This window comes from Musca autumnalis, unplaced genomic scaffold (genome assembly GCF_047663935.1).
Source record: "Musca autumnalis isolate F117 unplaced genomic scaffold, ASM4766393v1 scaffold_1, whole genome shotgun sequence".
NCBI lineage: Eukaryota > Metazoa > Arthropoda > Insecta > Diptera > Muscidae > Musca > Musca autumnalis.
Genome location: NW_027411644.1, coordinates 151451756 through 151473104, shown reverse-complemented (window position 1 = coordinate 151473104; position 21349 = coordinate 151451756). Strand labels below are relative to the sequence as shown.

The 21349-nt window shown below is 35.6% G+C and overlaps 1 protein-coding gene across 1 annotated transcript; it reads left to right on the top strand.

Moving 5' to 3' along the window:
- Nucleotides 1–47: 47 nt before the first annotated feature.
- LOC141388342 (uncharacterized) lies at nucleotides 48–20246 on the top strand. Its single transcript, XM_073958309.1, has 17 exons — nucleotides 48–1475; nucleotides 7187–7365; nucleotides 7446–7607; nucleotides 7702–7841; nucleotides 8598–8779; nucleotides 8857–9260; nucleotides 9324–9670; nucleotides 9747–10209; nucleotides 10280–10312; nucleotides 10379–10462; nucleotides 10583–10728; nucleotides 10796–10863; nucleotides 10920–15210; nucleotides 15334–15915; nucleotides 15994–16304; nucleotides 18990–19176; nucleotides 19248–20246. The coding sequence occupies exons 1-17, from the start codon at nucleotides 582–584 to the stop codon at nucleotides 19631–19633; spliced, it is 8859 nt and encodes a 2952-aa protein (XP_073814410.1). The 5' UTR covers nucleotides 48–581; the 3' UTR covers nucleotides 19634–20246.
- Nucleotides 20247–21349: the final 1103 nt, after the last annotated feature.

The window sequence follows — 21349 nt, the reverse complement described above, 5'->3', positions numbered from 1 at the left end:
CCTTAAAAAAGAGAAGCGGCGGCGCGCCGCCGACCGAAAACCGACTCGCTTCCACCTCTGCTTTCGATCCCTATTCATTCCTTGACATCCCTATTTTCCACACTCGACGAATGGAAACACAAAACGGAACAACGTCTGGAAGCAACGAAAATTAAATTCGTTGATTTCACATTTCCAATTCCCATAGATAACTACTCCTGTCTCTCTCTCCGTTACGCGATTTATCTATTCCGCAAAGGGAAATTATCTATCAACGATTTTTTTGGAATTATGGGAATGCGAGAAGAGGACGGGCTATCGGAACAATCGGATACTGGAGGAAACAGGCAAAAATGAATGAATGAAAATAAACGAAAACAAAAAAGCTTGTGTGTTGTGTTACGAAGAAAAAAAAATTGCATATAGCCCATCACAAACTAAACAAAAATGTTTTAAGGAAACTCTTTAAGCGAGATTGAAAACGTTTTCCTTTTCTTTTAACAGCATTCTAGATAAAACATAGTGTTAGTGTCCCTAAAATCGACGAAAGTTTATTAACGAATTGAGAAAGTGACCATTACTATTCTAATACGTAGTTTACAATGGAAAAGAAAAATAAAATGTGCAAAGTGAGGCTGAGACGGCTTCGCCCGGATTTAATGGACAAACAGAAGACAAAACGTATGTTGTCCAGAGCAGACGTGCAATTTAGTTCCTCGTCATCTGAATCGGACGAAGATGACAATGCGATGGTAGAGAAAATTAGTGTTCAACTGAAAAGCCCTCTAGACAAGGACTTTGATCCATTTGTATTACTGACCGAAGCGCAGCAAGCTTTAATTAAGAAAAATGCAATGGAAGCTAGTGAGAAAGGGGGAGACGGCACAAAGGAATTTGAGGATTTGGCAAATACTACCAGTACAGCCGCCGCATCCTCTACGACGGTACATGAGAACTCGACCAAGAAAAATAAACACCGCAAACAAAGATCACATTATTATCAAGTCATAGCAGATGGTCAGAGTAGCAGCAAACCATCACTGCCCACACAAGCCGATTCTATATATTACCATAGTGATGGTGAAGGTCCTTGTGGTTACACTTGTAATCATACGAGAACAGTTGATGGTGGCGATGAAGGCGCTAAAGCCCTCTCGCCAGCAGTAAGACGCCGCAGCAGTACCGGAAGCAGTTCATCTTTATTATCAGATAAATGTTCAATGCGGTTCTCCAAACTATTCGGCAGCAATTGCATATCAGTTATGGACGATGAAAATCCACCCACAGCATTGTCAAAGATTTTATCAATTAAAGAGTTTGATCCGTTGGCTCCACAGCAGCTGGTAGCTTTAGTGATTAAATCTATTGTTTCCCTATCGGAGCTAAGCCAACGGGAAGACAATATAATAAATGTGGATATTGATAAGCGAAGAATTCTTGAGTTTTCTTCGTTAAGTCAGGAGGGCAAGAAAAATTGTCGATTAAATCCGTTTATGGTGAGTTGAGACAAACATTATTAAGTAGTATTTTCTAATTTTTAATTATTTATTTTGGTAGGAACATCATTAAAATAGGCAACTGATTTTGCCGACAAAAATTTAAACTTTTTCAATACGAACTCCTTAGGTCATGTTAGCTCGATTAATCAAATTAAATAAAAACTTTCATAAATAATGACCTTCGTCCTAATAAGATTTTTTTTAGTGCGCGGGATTAAAACATTTGCCAGTAAAACGAAAAAACGCAATTTTATCACTATTCAATTCAAATGATTAGGAATATTTTTTAAAAATTACACTGCCGATTGATTTCAAACGAAGTCTATTCTTCTGATTTGTCGAAAAATTTTCATACGTTTTTTTAAGATAGGTTTTTTTATTTCGAAAATTTCGAATATGTAAGCTATTACCTTCGGATGTAAGGACTTCCGACACCACAAATATATACATTTACATATTTTGTTTGGCTGAAAAAGTTGCCCAGTTTTTCGGGTAACTACGTACGGAGTAACTAGCAACTTTGCTAGCGACTGGTAAACACAAATAGTTATCGCCCAATATACTCGCAATGCAATAGACTGGTGAACTTAACATGGAGCTGTCATAGAAGGGAGTCTATTAATCCCATTAATCCCTCACTGCATTACCAGTAACCAACCAATTCGATAGTCCTTAGAAAGTCAATTGTCTCTTCATTGCATTACCAGTAACCAGTCAATTCGATGGTCTTGGGAAAGCCACTTGTCCCTTCATTGCATTACCAGTAACCTGTTAATTCGGTAGTCAGAAATGATTGCCAAAATCACTATTATATTGTAACCAGTATACCAGTTTAAACAATATAATAATAACTGCTAATCTGTATATTTTGTGTATGGCTAAGCACTTTTATTTAATTACAAGACGTACATATGGGGATTTCTGAGTGAAATCGGACACTTTTTCAAGATGAGGTTTTTGATTTCCGTTATTTTTTGCTGTGGTGATGCTGCTGATTAACAAAACATTTTTGTATATTTTCAGATTTTTTTTGACTAACGGTTCCAGAGATATCGCGCCTTGAAAAGGTCAAATTTTGTAAAAACTACATGCAAAGAAATACTCATAACTTCTTTAATATTGGTCCAATTTGAAAAAATCTTTTTTTGTATGTTTTGTTGTTTTATCAGCTATTAAATAAAATTTACAAAAAATTTAAGTCCTATATGGTAATGGGATTCGGACGATTACTATTTTTTCTCAATTTTTTAAAATCTGTCAATACAATTTTTCCTTAATACCTTTGTCCAAAATTTGTATTTCCTGTATTTTTGAAGCTAGGAGTACATATTTATCATTATATATTATATGTTTATCATAAAAAATAGAAAAAAAATGTACAGTGGGCTTTAATGGAATTTTCGCTGATGCATTTTCAAAATCGAAAAATGACGCAGTTTTTAAGATGTTTGACATAAATTCATAAATATAAAATCAAAACAAATATTTATAAATTAAACTTTTAATTTTTTTAATAAAATAATAAATTTTGGACAATGGTATAAAGGAAAAATTGAATTGACAAATTTTAAAAAATGCAGAAAAAATAGTAATCGTCCGAATCCCATTACCATATAGGACTTAAAATTTTTGTAATTGAACGTAGTTTAATACAAAAAAATTTAAAGAAAATCGAAGGGGTCGAACATCTTTAAAAATTGATTTTAAATATTAAATCGCGAAAATAGCATCCAAGCCCAATGTGCAAGTTTTTTTGCTATTTTTTATTTAATAGCTGATAAAACAACAAAACATACAAAAAAAGATTTTTTCAAATTGGACCAATATTAAAGAAGTTATGAGTATTTCTTTGCATGTAGTTTTTACAAAATTTGACCTTTTCAAGGCGCGATATCTCTGGAACCATTAGTCAAAAAAAAATTTGAAAATATACTAAAATGTTTTGTTAATCAGCAGCATCACCACAGCAAAAAAAAAAAGAAAATCAAAAACCTCATCTTGAAAAAGTGTCCGATTTCACTCAGAAATCCCCATATATATTCATACACAAGTTTCAATCTCAAGTTCATCTTAAGTATCCTTCGGATAATTCAGAAGTACATGAAATAAAATGAATAAAAGTATAATGAACTAATGAAAAAATTTATTGTCCCAGAAATATCTATATAAAATAAACAATGAGTAAAGTTGTAAAAGTGAATCAATTCATGTATTGAGTGGAAGCAGGAAGGTCTATAAAGACAATTTATTTTGACGCATTGCGGGAATTGAATTTTTAGTACCATTTGAATCCTTTTCGAAAATGTTATTAAATTTCCACCCCTGCCTCAGATAGGCGTAAACAAATAATGGCAAAATTACAAGTGATTTGGAAGTGCATCAAATTATGCATTTTCACTCGTGATTTTTACAAGAGCGTGACTACTGAAAGATGCTCTCTATTAGCACTGCATTTTAACTAATCCTTTGACGCTGCATTTTAACTATGACTTTGGAATCGCATTTTAACTAACCCTTTTAGTATAGAATAGGATGCAATCCAATTTGCATCCAAAGCACGTGTTTTGATGCAGTGCTTTGGATGGAGTTAAAAGGCACTCTTCGGAATGTGTTTTTATACAGTTCAAAGATGCAATAAAAATGCAAGCCATTGCAAAATATCCCAGAATAAATAAAAAAGACTTTATTATAAAAAAATATTAAAAACTTTATTACATTAACAAAAATTATAAAATTTAATCATTAAATTCAATCGCAACTGAGTCTGTTTCGTCTGCTCTCCATTGAATCCAAGCTATTTCAGCTATGCTTCATCTGCCAAAGGTGTTCTTATATTGTCTTCCCATCACCAGTTGAGATTTCGGCAAGTACTCCAACACACTTCATTAGGAAATTTTCTTCTCGTAAAATACCGTAAAAATGTTCCCAACTTTTGGTTGTATTTTTTATTTTATATCAAAATTTTAGAAATTGATGCACTCTTTTTATCTTTGGAAAAATTCTGTAGTTGACTGTAGGTATCTACAAATTGTCTTGCTTTTAAAATGTAACGAACGGAGTTCCTTTTTCATGACTCCGTTTGAACTGCATCCGGATGCTTTTAAAATGTGAGAAATGGATGTGATTCTTTGGATTGCATCCAAATGCGGTTTTAATGTAAAGAATGGAGTGACTTTTTCACAACTCTGTTTCAACTGCATCAGTCAATTTTATCAGAGCAGGAGTAGCCATCATTGTAGTATTTAGGACCATGCCAAAACCATGGATGTTAGGACTCGTATGTCAGATATATATTCACTGGACAATAGCCGTAGACTATTCCCGCATTTTCGCATACAATATCAGGAACCTATGACTTATCCTGATGACGTTATTTTAGTTTATAGTACTAAAATACGTAATTTTACAAAGTCCGATCTGGGTTATCAATATTTTCCCTATATATATTCACCAAAGATATTCAAAAAGACAGTTTGAATCGAGCACACATAGTCTTCTGAAAGATTTTATTATGAAAAACATTAATAAATATATATTTTGTGACCGCAGATAACGAAAATGTGAATAAAAACGGTAGAATATGGTCCTAAATCATATATAAAAAGCGAAAGCTTCTGGAGATGTTAAATATTATAGCTACAAATGTCTTTTATTCAGAGACTCGTAATGAAATTTGATTTGGAACATTTCTTCTTTTGGCACAATCCCCAAAAAGTGAAGTATTTTACGAGATTTTGGCTCAGTATGGAATAAATTTTAATTAAGAGTCTAAAAGTTTAACAAATAATTTTTACATATAATATCTAATTTGGTAAAGTTATTTTCTTAACAAGGTATTTTACTTAGATATATAGTTTGTTCTGGGACTTACAGTGAAATTTTGTGTAGAATATTTCTTCTTTTAACGACTTTCGTCTAAAACTAAATTTAATGTTACTTTCATGCATCAACTCGAAAAAAGAACAAAACAAATTATTAAAAAAATATTTGGGTATTTTATTTTCTTGATATATATAGTAAATACATATTTCATTTATTCGGTGACTTATGTTAAAATTTGATGCAGAATATTTTTGTCTTTGACGTCTTCTATCTTGAATGAAGTTTTGTGGGTCAAAACTTAATAAACTAAGATAAAGTACAACATTAACCCTAAAATGCGATTTTATTTTTGGCAGATTCCTGGCGTTTAGGTACGATTTAGAGTTTTGGTGTATTCGGGGACCTATAGTAAAATTGTATGATAAATAATTTTGTAGAATATTTTGATCTGATACGAACACATTTTAAAGGAGTTTTTAAACGTTTTTGAAAAAAAAGGACCAGAAAGACCCGTTTAGTGACTCGCATGAGGGTTAATTGTTGTCAATAATATTGCCAAAGACACTTTATACCTAAAATGCAAGGATTCCAAGGAATCTGATGTCGAATATTTCAAAACCTGTAGAAATGGGCGGAACTTGCCACGCCTATTTAGGTTACTTCCCGACGTAAACTTTCAAAACGCCGATAAACGTGTCTTCTTTTTTCGGCCCTCCTTCATAATCTGTGCGGGGTTTCTGGTAATTTAAAAAAAGTTCAATTTTGTTGTACGGTGTTATTGTTCATTGCAACATGTAGTGCTCCTTTGTTGTCACGAAATATGTTCATAGCCTTCTTACAATAAGGATTCATTTCATTTTCAAGTCTCTTAAGCCAGACTTATTCCTGTATAGCAGCTGTAATTGACATGAATTCTGCTTCGGTAGATGATAGCGCTACTGTCTTTTGCTTCTTAGTTGACCAAGATATTGTCGCGGATTGATACACAAATAAATATCCAGTTGTTGATTGGCGATCATCTATTTTTCCAGCACAGTCGGCGTCGCAATAACCAGTAATTGAATTTTCGGAACTTGACTTATATACTAGACCTTTGTCAATCGTCCCTTTGAGGTATCGCATAACTCGCTTCACCGCTTCCCAATGAGCACTCCCTGGTTGTGGAAAAAAGAAGTTATGACCGGTTTAATTTGAAAATCCAAGAAACCCTATTTTTCACTACATTTAGCGTTATAAGATCAAAAAAAACAAGTGACCCAAAGAAACCAAAGGTATTTTCGTCTTCCATCAGAACCCATGCAAAAATGTTGTTGTTGTAACAGTGTTTTTGTTATGTTTATTTGTTCGTTCCTCTGTTCAATCTGGCTCTGGGTCTATCTCCAGTTCCAGAAAAGTGGCTGCTTCGATGGGATGTAGCCACAGATCCACTAGAGTTAGATGGGTAGGTTTGGCGGGGCAGTTAAAAAGGTGTTGCAAAAAATGTTTGTCAACTTTTATAGCACAGAGTTGTTTTAATGTTTATTGAAAGACAAAAATGTGTATTCAACATTACAAAGCAAGCATTCCAAGGCATACTATGTTTGATACGACAATTTAAATAGAAGTGTAAAAGGTAGTTTTACATTCAAATAACAATAAAATTTAAAACATATTACGGAATTCGTATGTTTGCCAAATTATATTGAAATCGGTCTAGATTTGGATTAGTTTCCATATACATATGAAATTAATTAATTTGGAGTTGGAGTTTTTCACGTTAAATAAAATGGAATCGTTCAACTTGATATATGGTTATTGCCCATATTTTAATAAGAATAAAATCCGTTCATATATTCTCTTAAATTACACTTACCACATTTTGTATATATTGAATGCATTTTTTTCAGGATGTTTCCAATATTGTCGTGACCCATCCTGATGACGAATTCTTCACATTCTGTTTATGCAAGAATTGTGAAGAATATCGTGAACTTGTTATACACATAATGGTCGAGCAATTCAAGGCAGCACATATGGTAGTAATGTTGCTAGATGTCCTGATTAAAGCCTATGGACCGATGTTAAAGTAAGTCAATTGTCAAATCACATCCACTATATATTTACATGTACATTAAATACTAAAAAATATATACAAATCAATTTCAGGAACATTACTGCTTATAATAAATTTGAAAAATTACTCGATAGCAACAAGGAAATCTATTGGATTACTTGCGGGGTAATCTACCATAAGAAAGGAGAACATTTAGATTTTATTTATGATGAATATTTGTCCGACAATATGATTTTCGTTCTATTCAGTTCAATGTAAGTCCAAAGGAAAATATATATGAGAAAAGTAATCTTTATCTTTATATGCGAACGAAAATTAATTGTTGTTATTTATATGTTTTTTTCACAGTTTAATGTTGAATAACCCTTTGCTTCTCTTGCAAATACTGGCCTTTCATATTGAATGTGTTGTAAAGGCATACGCGGAGGGCTTTTTGGAAATTGTTGAACCAGATCAAAGCAAAATACCTGCTGAGGAAATGATTAACTGTAAGTATTGGAGAAAACTTAAAAGTGATCACTAAATTTCAAGGAGTATCCTCTTGGCATTCATTTTTAATGTGAAAATTGTATTTATAATGCCTGCTAATTGGTTTATTTTTCGTTTTTAAATCCATCCAATAGTAAAAGAAAGCATATAATAATGGCCCTGAGTGTTTAAATTTGTATTAAATAATATAATTTAAAAATTGTCTTTTGATTATCCAACCAGGTTAACGCATTTTTTACATAAGTCCCTTTTATAAGTATCGGCAAAAAACCGCCTTCGGGAGAAATTAAGTTTCTGATTAGGCAGGTTTTGAATACATTGTGGTTGTTATACGCCCTACTCTATTTTTCTATACAAATTCAAGGTTTCTTTTAAAAATACTTAATTTAGATTAGGTCCATTTGGAAGCTGTTTTATGCCATACAAAACCTAATAAACAAACGTAGGGCAAAACAAATAAAAGTATTTCTAAAATTAAGCTTTTTAATAAACGTCCAGAGATATTTCTCGTGCAAAATATTTGTTCTACATGCAGTTACCATGCTCAGGACCTTATAAATAGGTCGCTAAAAATGGTTTGTAGATAAGCTTTTTTGGCTTATCCTTACATAAAGTGAAAGTATGGAAACTGGCTAAAACTCGGCTCAAAGATGAACACACTTCGTCTCGATGAAAATAGATAGTGAGAAAAACGAAAACGAAAAAAATAACAAAACAATGATAATCGTTAATATTATTTTCTTCTTTACTTCCAGACATTGTGAATGGATATGACGATTTAATTCGAATTTCCGAACAGGTTGCCTCATATTTGTTTGCTTTTGAAAACGATTTTCTACGAAAGTTTTCATTAACATGGAAACTTTTATGCCAACGCTTGTATCAGAAACACGTTCATGCCCATCTAGCCGATACAATGCTAGCCTGCATAATAACAGTAAGTAGAATGCAATGCAATTGTTCAGAAGCGCATTTGAATTGGCGCATACCGCATATCCTCTTCTTTACTTTTAGCTGAAAGAGGAAGAATTGACATCACATCATACGGATCTTATCAAACGTTATATTCACTTTGAAAACATAATGAATCGTGTTGATATATGGTGGACAGATGTATGGATAAAATTGAACAAATTTAATTTGTCGGAAGTTGAACGCAAGCGACGTAAATCACTGTTGGATGTATACCGAATTTTCGATACGGTGGTACAGGATGCCATTGCATTTTCGCTGCAGGACAGCGTTGACGATAATGATTTTTATGACTTTCGTTCACTCAAAAATCGTCGTTTAGCCTGGAAGAATATTATGTCATATACCAAAATGAAATGGCCCGATGGATTTTATCAACCACCCAATACCTTAGTCGTAGATGATAAATGTAAAAAATGTAATGTTTCTCTAGAATATCATGCAGAGTAAGTTCTTATTACAACTCTAATTTTTGTGTGGTCTACTACAAAGTTTTGTTCTTACAACAGATTTTGCAAGTGCATAACGTGTTCAATTGCAGGTGGCCCTTTGCCACCGACACGCAATGCAGACAAATGTTCAAAATGTCTCGCTCAGGACATTGTAATAAAGGACGAGAATTTCTACGATTCGAAAATTGTGAATGTATGCGCAAACGATGATTTTCAAAATCCTTCAAAGAATATCGGTAGTGCGACTAAACCTAAAAGTTCTGCTCTTCAGGAAGTCGATGAGGAGTTGTATGTATCACTTGAAGATATGATGGATGAGAATGGCATACCATCAACTCAACAAATATCTGAAATAATGGCTAATGGTTATCACATTGCTTGGGCTGTTTTTACCCATTTAAATAGTAAGTAGTCGTGTAATTCTATTCTAATAACAATAACACATTCTCTATAATTTTAAAATTAATTTAATATTTACAGATCGTAAGCGCTTTCCTTTTACCACAATTGAAATGCAATATTTCTGCCAGAACTGTAAAATGACATCCTGTCAATTGGCACGTAAAATTTTAAACAACGAAATATCTCCATCACTGTCACAGGATCTAATCCACTACTACCAACCAATGTCTATGACTCGTGAGGAGTTGCGTGCCATTCTGCCGAATATTATGTTGTATAACCGCAAGCTGGTAGCCTCCAACAATGGGCTGGATCTTATCGATGTTCATGATTTGGTAGTGAAAATATATTGGATATTTATTATCTCAGTCTATGCCATTTATTTTATCGACTTTGATGATAACAATGATGGCGAAGGATCCACCATGCCCAATATTGATGCTTTGGAATTGAAAAACAATGACATATGCGTTGACGTGGAAAAAATTGTTGGCAACAAGGATGATACAAAGTTTTTAGAATTTCTCGATAAAATTAAAAGGTAGGTGGTAGGCGAGAAAGTCTCAGTAGGGTTCTGATTATAAATATTTCTCTTCATTTTTTTCTTTTAGTTTATCACCATATAATAACGATGTAGAATCCAAGTAAGTAGAAACAATTTATTCTAATAATTCTTAAAAATGTTAATAAATGACTATGCTTTCAACTAGCTTTGATGCCGTCGTCAATATTGACAGCGTGGAAATACAAAAGAAATTAAATGATATTTTAAAAATTACCGACAACACGACGGAGTAAGTGCCAAGCCGCTTGCATTATCAACAGAAAAATGCAATGCAATATTTTGTTAAATCTAACGAATTTGTTTTTTGACAACTTTATTTAATACAATGTATTCTCTTTTTCTTTTCTAGACCATCTTCACGATGCGAAAATATGCTTCAACATTTATGTGACACGGCGGAAGAAGAACATCACCATCAAATACCCACAGAAATAAATTCCCCATCCACAGTTGAATCTCAGCCCAAAAAGACATGCAAGGAAAAGTCCAAAAAATGTAAGATTTCTTCTCCTATTTAATCGCACGAAATGTTGAATGAAAATTTGTATTTTAAATATTTTAGGTGACCATTCAGATATCGGCAGCGATCACTGTAAAGAGAACCACTCAAGTAAAAAGCGTCTAAAAAAGGTATGCTGCATAAATGACTTTGTTAGCCACTGAAAGAGCCATTACTTTCTTTTTAGGACTGTAATCATGCACGAATGAATGAAACCAGGGAACGACTTCGTAAAAAGTTATCCCAAATTGTAAATGCTCGCAAAACATCAAAGTCTTCTCAGTCAGCTGCTATAGCATCCACTGCATCAACAACAAATGTTTCGGAGGCACACAACCAAGTAGACAATGTATTAAATGCCGACGAATTAAAACTTTTCCAACAGTTTCAGCAACAAATGCCCCATTCAGCGTCGTGGGATGAATCACATTATATCGCAGCTACATTCGAGCAGATACATCAAGCCAAGTTCCACGATTTATGTGAATGCTTGCAACACTTGCAGACAAATCAAAAGGGCGAAAACAATGCAAAATCAACAAATAAGAAATCTCAGCAAAAGCAAACCCAACCAAAAACATCAACACAACAAGTACAACAGCAGCAGCCCCTAACATCCTTGGAGCCACCCAACAAGAAATCAAATATTAGCAACAACTCTACACGAGATGCTTCGACATCGAGCCAAAGTGCAAAGAGTAAGGAGCGAAGTAAAGAACCTTCGTCTAAATCATCATGTCAATTAGAAAAGCCATCAGCAGTATCTCAACAACTACCATCAACTGCATCGAATGTGCCCGCTTCTACAGCACCAGCACCTTCGGTCACTTCCAAATCATCAAGCAATCTAGATTTTGTTAGTGAAATATGCGAAATTATTGACAACTATTCCAAAGAGCAAGCCAAGAAGAAATGGATAAAAGAAACCTTGAGTTTTATAGAGGGACCAACAGCAGCCGGCAAAAAGAAATCACAGCCTCAAACTTCAAATCCCAAAAAGGCCGCCAAGAAGGCAAAACAGAAGCAAAGAAAGGACGAAGAAAAACGTATTGCCGAATTGCAGGATTTAAGAGGCCAATTTCAAAATATTTACTTTAAGGAATTCACAGATAAACTCAGTTTGAAATCTCTGAAGGCGAACAAAAAGCGAGACAAGAAGAAAATTGGTGAATTGGAAAACAATATCAAAAATTTGCAGCGGGCTAAAGCCAAAGTCGAAACTGCCATTCTTGAACTAATAGCTACAGTCAAACAAACAAATACCGAATTCAAATTTTCATACCTTCCCACAAAAGAGCAACAATTGGAAAAGGTTAAAGAAATTGAAGCATTAAATTCAGACGTTAATGAAAGCACAGATGCCGCGGGGGCAGCTGAAAAACATGCGAAAGTCACCGATCTACATCAGGCGACGAATGAAGCAGATGTGCCTTCGATGTCGGCACCGTTCACTATGGCGCCAACAAATAATCTAAACATGGTGCCCGAAGCCTATAGCATGCCATACGCTCATGCTAACCATTTCCCTTATAATTTGGGTTTTCCACCTGCTGCGGCCACTGGCCCAGCACCATTTGGTTTGATTCGTGCCACACCAATGTGTTATGCCCCACCAGCCCCTGGGTCTGGCTCCCAGCAGCAGTTGGGACCAGACGTTGTGGCAACTATGTCTGCAAACAGTAGTAGTTCTAGTGACCCTTCCAAACGAATTGTGACAATACGTCGAGTTAATTTGCCAAATGTACCAGAACCCCAGGTGACAGTTACTGCCAAGGGCAGCAGTCCAGACAAGGACAAGCTGCTATATACTTTCATCAATGGACAACTTGTACAAACATCCGGTGCAGCTCCTCCGATTGCCATACCCCAAATGCCAGTTATAAGTCCAATGCAACCACCATCGGCACCAAGTTACAAGTTACCACCACCACCTGAGCATTTATTAACCATACCACCCCCTCCCCCACCACAACTTTCAAAAAGTCAAATGAAAAAAGAACGAAGGCGTCTTGCCAAACTGCAGGCTGAGGCTGATGCAGCCGAAGAAGCAGAAAGGAAACGTCTCGAAGAGGAACATCAGAGAATACGTGCTTTAGAGGAACAAAGACAAAGGGAGTTGGAGCAACAACAACAGCAAAAGCAGTCCAAGAAAAAGAAGAAGAAGCAGAACATCCAACAACAATCAGCTAAAGTTTGCCAGTCCTCAACTGTATCATCCTGCCCAACCACAAAAAAAGAGAACAAAACAAAGCAGAAACAAAACAAATTGGTTAATTCCAACTCTACAACGTCGGTATCTACCAATGAAAACAATGAAACTCCCCTGCAACTACCACAAATAATGATGCAAAAAGCCTCTAAACAGAAACGTTCTGTATCCACAACAACGTCTTGCTCAGCAGCCACATCCTCGTCATCCTCTTCGAACAATTCAACCAGTAGTCAAATGAATACCAGAGATAATTCTGTGAGCAGCCTTAAGCCAGGTAATGCGGCGAAGTGTTCCTCCTCCAAAATGGGGGGCACCAAGAAGCAGCAGGTCGATAGTAAAAATACTAAATCCAAAAACAACAAGAACAAACCCAATTCAAAAAAGAAGTCGGCGACGCCAACATCATCTGCCATAACATCCGAGGATGAAAATGAACAAAAATTGGTTATGGCCAATCAGTCAAAACCGCAACAGTTGGTCAGCTCGAAACAAAAACAAACAAATGGCAAGAAACAGCACAAAACTGCAGGTAAACCCCAAACCCCACCTAGTTCAGATTCCGAAGGCGACGACAATGCCGACGAGCCATCGTCCATGCCACAAAAATCTGCTCCCCAAGAAAAGAAACAGCCGAAGAAACGGCGACCAAAATTAATAGACAATGGACAATTTGATAATAATCCTTTTAAATCATTACACATGCAAGATTCGGAGTCAGAATGGACTTCGTCGGACGATGATGACGAAGAAGAGCATTGTGATGGGGATGGTGATGTACTGGAAATCGAATCACAAATTAAAAATTTAAACCTTAACACCCAAAAATTATCCACCGAAATAGCGAAGAATGTCAAACAACCTGAAAATAATCAAAAGAGCCAGATCGCAAAGAAGGCTTCGCGCGATGGTACTGATACCAAATCTCCAAATACGATTCGAGGTCCCGCAGTAAAGCAACAAAACAAATCTACTGCCAACAAACCAACGAAACCCCCTGTGAGTGACAACAACAAACATCCGTCGTCAACAATAGCAGCGGCCAAGCAAAATTCCACTCAGCAAACCACAAATATACGTTTGTCCAAACATACATCTGCTTCCATGCCGCAAAATACAGTAGCAAGCAGTAATCGCAAGGGTGGTAAGGCCGATAATCGTTCTACTAGCGGAAACGTAACGCCACAACAAACATCAACCGCTGTAAAAGCGCAGCCCCGAAACAACACTCGCAACTCAAATCGTAGTCAAAACTCGATACCAAACATCCAGCAACCAGCATCATTGGACGATAATCACTATAATCCGAAAGTATCTTCCACCGCAAATTGTACTGCTTCAGCAGTGGATGGCAAGGGTAAACGTATACAGCGCAATAAAAAATTCCAACAAAAAAATCAGAAATCCAATCAATCTCAACATCAACATTGTTGCTCAGGAATACCGGAAAATATGGGTTACTTCAATCCAAATGACGTTCATATTGCTCCATCCTCCTCTGTGCCCAGCCATCCGAATCTAAATGCTCAGAGTTGCTCTTATCAAAGCCTAAGCGAACAGATGCAATCAATGCGTCTAAGTGGCAATGTTGGGCCACAACAACAACGCCTTCAACACAACAACAGCAACACAGCTGGCAGCAACAATGTTAGCATTATGGATCAATTAAATAGAGGTGTACAAGTTGAAAACCTCTCTCTACCACCGGGCATTACACTTACTAAAGTTGATCCTATTAAAAGCGAACAACTGCGTCAGAAATCAGAGTCGATTAAAAAGTTAGCGAAACCCCTTCAAGCACCTACGCCCATGTCTCAAACAACACAAGCATTCCATCATGGTGGTATAGGCACAACTATTATCGCTCCCCCAGTAACGCCCTTGTCGAATTACTATGGTTCTCATTTTTCTGCTGGCACCGCCGGCATGATGCCAACAGCTGCACTTGATCCACAAAGTGGTATAATTATGGTTGAAGCAAATCCTCCAAAAAGTAATACTACAATTCAATCCACAAACATTGCCTCCTGCACCACCACTACAGGGGGCAAACAATCGAAGAATAAAAAGCGTCGTAATAAATCTAAAGCCAGCAACAATAACAGTTCATGTCCTCTGGCAAATTCCGCTGGCAATGCTAAAAATCAAGAAAGCAGTGGGGGTACTAATGTCGCCCAACCGAAAATGATAACATTGCGTAATCCCATGTTCCATGGTGGTCCAGCAGGGGCTCCTGCAACTATTCTACCACAAGCCGGTTTAATGCAAGGTAATGTTAACAGTTCCAATCTAAAATAAATCTAATATGTATTCACATTGGCATCTACACAGATCGTAATATTCGAGTAATTTTATTGCACTGAAACTTACGGTTAAGCAATTCCTTTTTTAGGTCGTCCATTGGATACATATCCCGTTGCTGCTCCCTTGCCTGTAGATCAGCCTGCTGCGATAATAAAAAATGAAAATGGTATGTATACTATTCGTAATCCGGCCCTTCATCAGGCGGTGACAAATGGCTTAGTCCTTGGTGGTTATAGACAATTTGGCAATGTAAATTTCTATACACCTCAAGAGGCTGCAGCCGAAGCAGCCAGAGCAACTCTACAGCAACAGCAGCAACAACCACAAACCGGTGAAACCACCAAAAACGCAACAACAGCTGGAAATATGAATACAAACTCGTTTTCGTACTTTTCCAATGATAATGTTCCAACAAATGCCACTCATAACAATATAAGTATTAGCTGTACCAGCGTTGGTACCGGACGAAATATAAGTAGTCCTCAAAGAGCAGGCGGTGGAGGCTTAACAGGCGATGCTGCTGTCATCCAACGACCAACACCAGCTCAAAAATGTATATCAGCCATTGGAAGCGAAATAAAAAATGCCCAACAGCAAAAACAAAAATCAAAAGAACAGCATTGGTCACATTTTGGAACAGATTCATTACCGATGAATAAAAACGATAATGGTGTGTGTGTGAATATGGATATTAATTTTCTTGACTTTTCTAATTGAGATTTGTTATTTCTTTTTTCTTCAACGACAGCATGTAATTCATCATTTTTGGGAACAGTTGCTGATGGTCCAACAGCTGGAGTAGATGTGACACTGCAAGAAAAGTATCAGCAGTCAAAATATTATAACGGTTTTGATGTTTTCACTGGCAGTAGTGGTGGTAGTAGCTCTTCAGCAACGACCGCTGCCCACATTCATCACAGCTGTGGAGATGATTCACCGCCACCCTCGATTACCGGATATAATTCATATCTCGAAGGTATTCCGAATACCGGAGTGATTCGTTATGACGATGCTTCGTTTTTGAAGAATTTAATTCCAGGACAAAATCTTAATACTGAGGTATGTGTAAAGATTTTTATGAAATTAGTGTATTAGTGTGAAATTCTTATTCTGGTAAAAATATGTACATTAGACTGGTTTTAACTCAAAGGGAAAAAATTGATGTCGGATTTTTTATGCTCTAACAAAAGTAAACACGCGCATAAAAAAATCCGACCTATATTTTTTTAAACCACCCAAATGTACATATACGGCTGACTTCCATATCGTCAGATGCTTGGCAAATGACTGTAAATGGCTGAAGTATTATGTTTCATAACAAAGTATTGTGTTCAATAAATGCAAAGCTATGTATTTCAAAACGTCATAATTGGACATTTTTAACGCAGGTAAAAAGCAAACATGTATCATTTGTATTCCTGATGCATTTAGTTGCATTTTCGAGGAATAATGCATGAGTGTGGAACTGAAATATTTTGACGAAGTTTAAAAACTACAAAGAATCTGACGACATGTGTCGTTTTCGAACAAAATATCCGCAAAACTATCGAAAAACATTCGAAAACGAATCGTTTGCGATAGCAATGGTACGGGGGGAGGTGAAGTAAATACTACAACAAATACAACTCAACAAAAACCACATAGAAATTTGTGTTTGTTTGTTTTGGTAGAACGATATACCAGATAGCATTTGGAAGATTGTTTTTTCAAAAATCACATTGCGGAGTCTTTTTAGACTCCTTTTGGTGATCAAAAACTGATAAGGTGGCTTGTATGATCAGAAAGTGACTCCCTCTAATGATTAAAAAGAGTTCAATTTAAAATACCACAACAAATGTCTAGCAATCACAAATGAATCATTGAGGCGTTTAAATGTCACTATTTTTTTGTTATTTATTGTCACATTTTGATCTGCATGAAGATTGAAAAATGCTTAATCAAAAAAGGGTCATGCAGGTGTTTGAAAAGTGATTAAGATTATGTATCTTCTGATCATATTTTGAACACCTAGGTGATTAAACACTGATTGTTGCTGATATTTTTCGAATGTTTGCCACAAGTTTCGAAAATTATGTCATTTTCGAATATTTGGTGAATGTTTTTTCTTCTCAAGAAAAATTGTTTCGAGAAACATTTTTTACATTGAAATTTTTTGTGTCAAAAAATAATTTTAAATTGCTTGTATAAAATTCCCATTTGAATAATTTCAAATAATTTCGATATACATATGTAAATGCTACGTATAATATCGACGCCTCCAAACAATAGTATGCTAAGTCGACTTAGCATGTTTTCAAGTTCTTTACATTTAACGTCCTTTTACTTCAATTGTGTCAAATTTTGGTAATGATCGGACAATCCGAACAGAAGTTATAAACAAATATTTCCTTAGCATAGTACTGAAGGTCAAAGAAATTCCCAAACTTTAAGAGCTTGTCCTGCAAAACTCACTTTTCAGAATTAGCAAACTATTATTTGGAGGTGTCGAACGTCCTTTAACTTAAATTCTGTCTAATTTTGGTAATGATCGGTCAATCCGAACAGAAGTTATAAAGAAATATTGACTTAGCATAGTACTGAAGTTCAAAAAAATGTCCAAACTTTGAGAGCTTCTCCTGCAAAACTCACTTTTTAGACTTAGCATACTATTATTTGGAGGTGTCGATATAAACAATCAGCCTTATTACCGTAATAAGGGTGAATCAGTGTTGAATAAGACAACATATGGGTAGGTTACCAAATACAAGACAACAAAGTTTATCAACAGTATCGCAAAGATAACAAAGAAATTAAGACGAAAAAGGTACATAACGGACACATCAAGAAACTCCACCAAAACTGTTTTTTCGCCAATATCTTAAAACTATCGTCAATTCATTCGCCAATAATATTATTACCGATATTTGAAATCATTCTCGTGTGTCATTCTCGAACAAAATATCCGCAAAACTATCGAGAAACATTCGAAAACGATATCGTGTTCGATAGCAATGGTTGTTGTTGTTGTTGTAGCAGCTAGAAACCTACATATAAGCATAGTTTTTTTTGCTGGGTTGGCCAGCCGCTGGCCGAAACACAATGGTTTCGGGTCAATCCGGTACGAAAGAACCCGCTGCCGTGGGATTGCAATGGATAGCAATGGTATGGTGGGTTAGGTTAAAGGTTATTTTCCCAACTTTCTTTGCATTATTAGTATGGAATAGAATCAGTGTTGAATCGATGGCCCATTCTCACTCCTATATGTGATCCCTTCGTGGCATAGGATGGCATATGAAATGTGTTTTCGAAGAAACCCCCATTTTCTAGTATAAAGTCCATTCGGATCGATCGAACAATCTAGGCAACGTGAACGTGGTACCAAGGGTTCGGATGCGTGAACCAACAAGGGGGAAGAGGTGCGCTTAATGCGAAAAAATTATTATTTGCTTATAAGCAAATACTTGTTTACTTCTTTGTTTTAATAGCTGATGTATCTGCTTCGATTGGAGATAAAACCCTTGATATGTAATATTACTAATTATTTTGGTTCTGATAGCTCTATATCATCTGGTATTACATATAAGCCAAAATGGCGGCAGAATGATGGATTTTGTTGTTGTAAATAGATAAATGTAGCTTTGTACGCTGAGTAAAAATATGTCAGTTCACAATAAGCGGTGATTGATTTTAAGTCGACATACGAAATACAAACCCTATTTCTTTCTACCAACAATACAATTTTTAACTTTCAGTTCTAATTTTTAGGTATCAATTCATAATGTTAACGACTCGAATTTTGCTCGCAATGCTAACTCACCCCAAGCTCATCGTGTCGAAATAACCCCAGTCTATGGTGGCAATAGACCAGCATCATCCGCCAGTCTATTTGAAGCAAACGCTGTTCACAATAATCAAACAAATTTTCGTGGAAATTATCGGGATCCCTACAATGGTAAGTATTGTTGCAATGTCCAACTCGGTAATTGACTGTGAACGTGCGTGTGTGTGTGTAACCAATTTCAGATTCAAATATATTTTCAAATAACAACATTAATATGAATCTTGGCGAATTGGACTCTGCAATGAAATATGACTTCGAATCGACACAACAACAACAACAACAGCCACCAACAACTGCTGCAAAAGTAGCATCAAGTGATAATCATAATTCAATTTTAGACTTTAACGATTTATTAAATAATAAAAATGGACCCACTGGCCCAGCCAGCCATCGTACATCTCCCTACATGGACGACAATACTCTAGAAGGTTTTGTACAAAACATTAATTCCTTACGCATCTCCTCAAACACAACAGCAGCAGACGAGCCAAGCTCCCAAATCAATGGCAATGGCGGCGGCATTGGTCACACAGTCACAACCAGTGCCAATACCAATGGTTGGTGGTAAACTCATAAACTACTCACATCCCATACGAAAAGGACATTCATCAAAGTGAATGTAGTTAGTCTCACACAAAATAAAGTAATACTAATTATAAATAAAACTATTCAAAGAATAGATTCTTCCCCCCATTAATCTTTATATGGAACATGATTATTATTTGCAATATATATTTCTTCAGAATATCAATAAATCGAGATGAAATCATGAAATTTCACCAAAACATGGAAAAATGTAACAGAAGAAGGACCATGTCGGTTTAAACAATGTGAGTTGAAGTCTCTGGTAGGAATTTTGACTTACATTTAAGTGAATAAAGAAGCTTGTTTGTTTTTTTATCATTATTTTAAAATACTACAGATAGAGATAATATACACGTGACACCTACATACATTAATAAATACATACATACCTACATACATACATATATTAAACGTATCCAGCAGTATTTTGCAATTTATGAAAGTAAAACTTAAAATCGTCTATTTAATCCTTTTTCATTGAATATTTAAAAAGACAAAACAAAACACTATAAAGTATCCAGAATAGAAACAGATGTAAATGTGTATGCGTGCGATTAAACGCAAAATAAAATAATTATGAATCAAAACGATTTAAACGTAATTTTGTTTTCTTTTTTATGTTTAGACCGCAAATTGATGTATTGGGATTTATTTTTTTTTTTTTTTGTAAAAAAATACATCACTATAAGGTTTGTATTTAATATTACACGGTGTGCCTTAACCAAATTTAAATGGAAGGTGCTTACACCTGGGAAGTTTTCGCAGATTCTGAAACTAAAATCAAGAAACAAAAAAATCGCCGGAGGGATTTTCAAATAAATCGCTATTTAAGTTCACATTTTTAGAGGTTCTTTAGGTTTTCACGATTTTGCTTGGAAAACGCGAGTCCTATGTAAATGGTCCTAAGGAGGCGATACAGTCAGTGCATTGTATCAATTTGAACTTCTATATCTCAAAAAAGGCAAAACCAACGAAAATATCATAAAGGTCAATCTTGTTGAAAATTTTCACAACTATTTAAAAGTAGTTAAGGCGCACCGTGATTATTGTTTACAATAATCTTTGTGTCTTTGTGTAGTACGGGAACACAAACTAAATAACATGAATCCTTTAAATTGTAGAAGGAATTAAAATTTAATCAGCCGTATTCCCATTGGACAAAATTTTTTATTCCCGCGCTCCCTCTATTCTCAACAAAGTGGATGCAAACCGTTTAGTCGGTGAGCATAAGCGGAACATGTGGCTAAATCATCTGAATATCCGGAATAAGTGAATTGTGGGCAACGATGACCCCTTACTCTCGAACCCTAGCAAAAAGGATGATAGGGCCTTCGTCTCGTTTGGCTACGATACGCTGCCTGATCCGAAGAGCTGGACAAGTTATTTTAATCGACAATTTGTCGAGCACGCCGGCATTGACAGGGTTAAGAGAAGAGTACTACGTCGCATTAAGGACTGGGTACATAAGCTGCCTCGCCTGCTTGGCTTGCTTTCCTGCTTCATTTTTGACATAATTAAAATAAAAGAATAAAGGAGGCCGAGCAAATTCCGAACTGGGTTACTCTTTTCTTTTTTATTCTTTTATCAGAAGCAAGCAAGGTAACCAGTAGTGGGATTCTGTAACTCATTTTTGCTGTTATCGATAATTGTCGGTAAAATTAAAATGCTTATAATTTCGATAATTACCAAAATTTTTCGG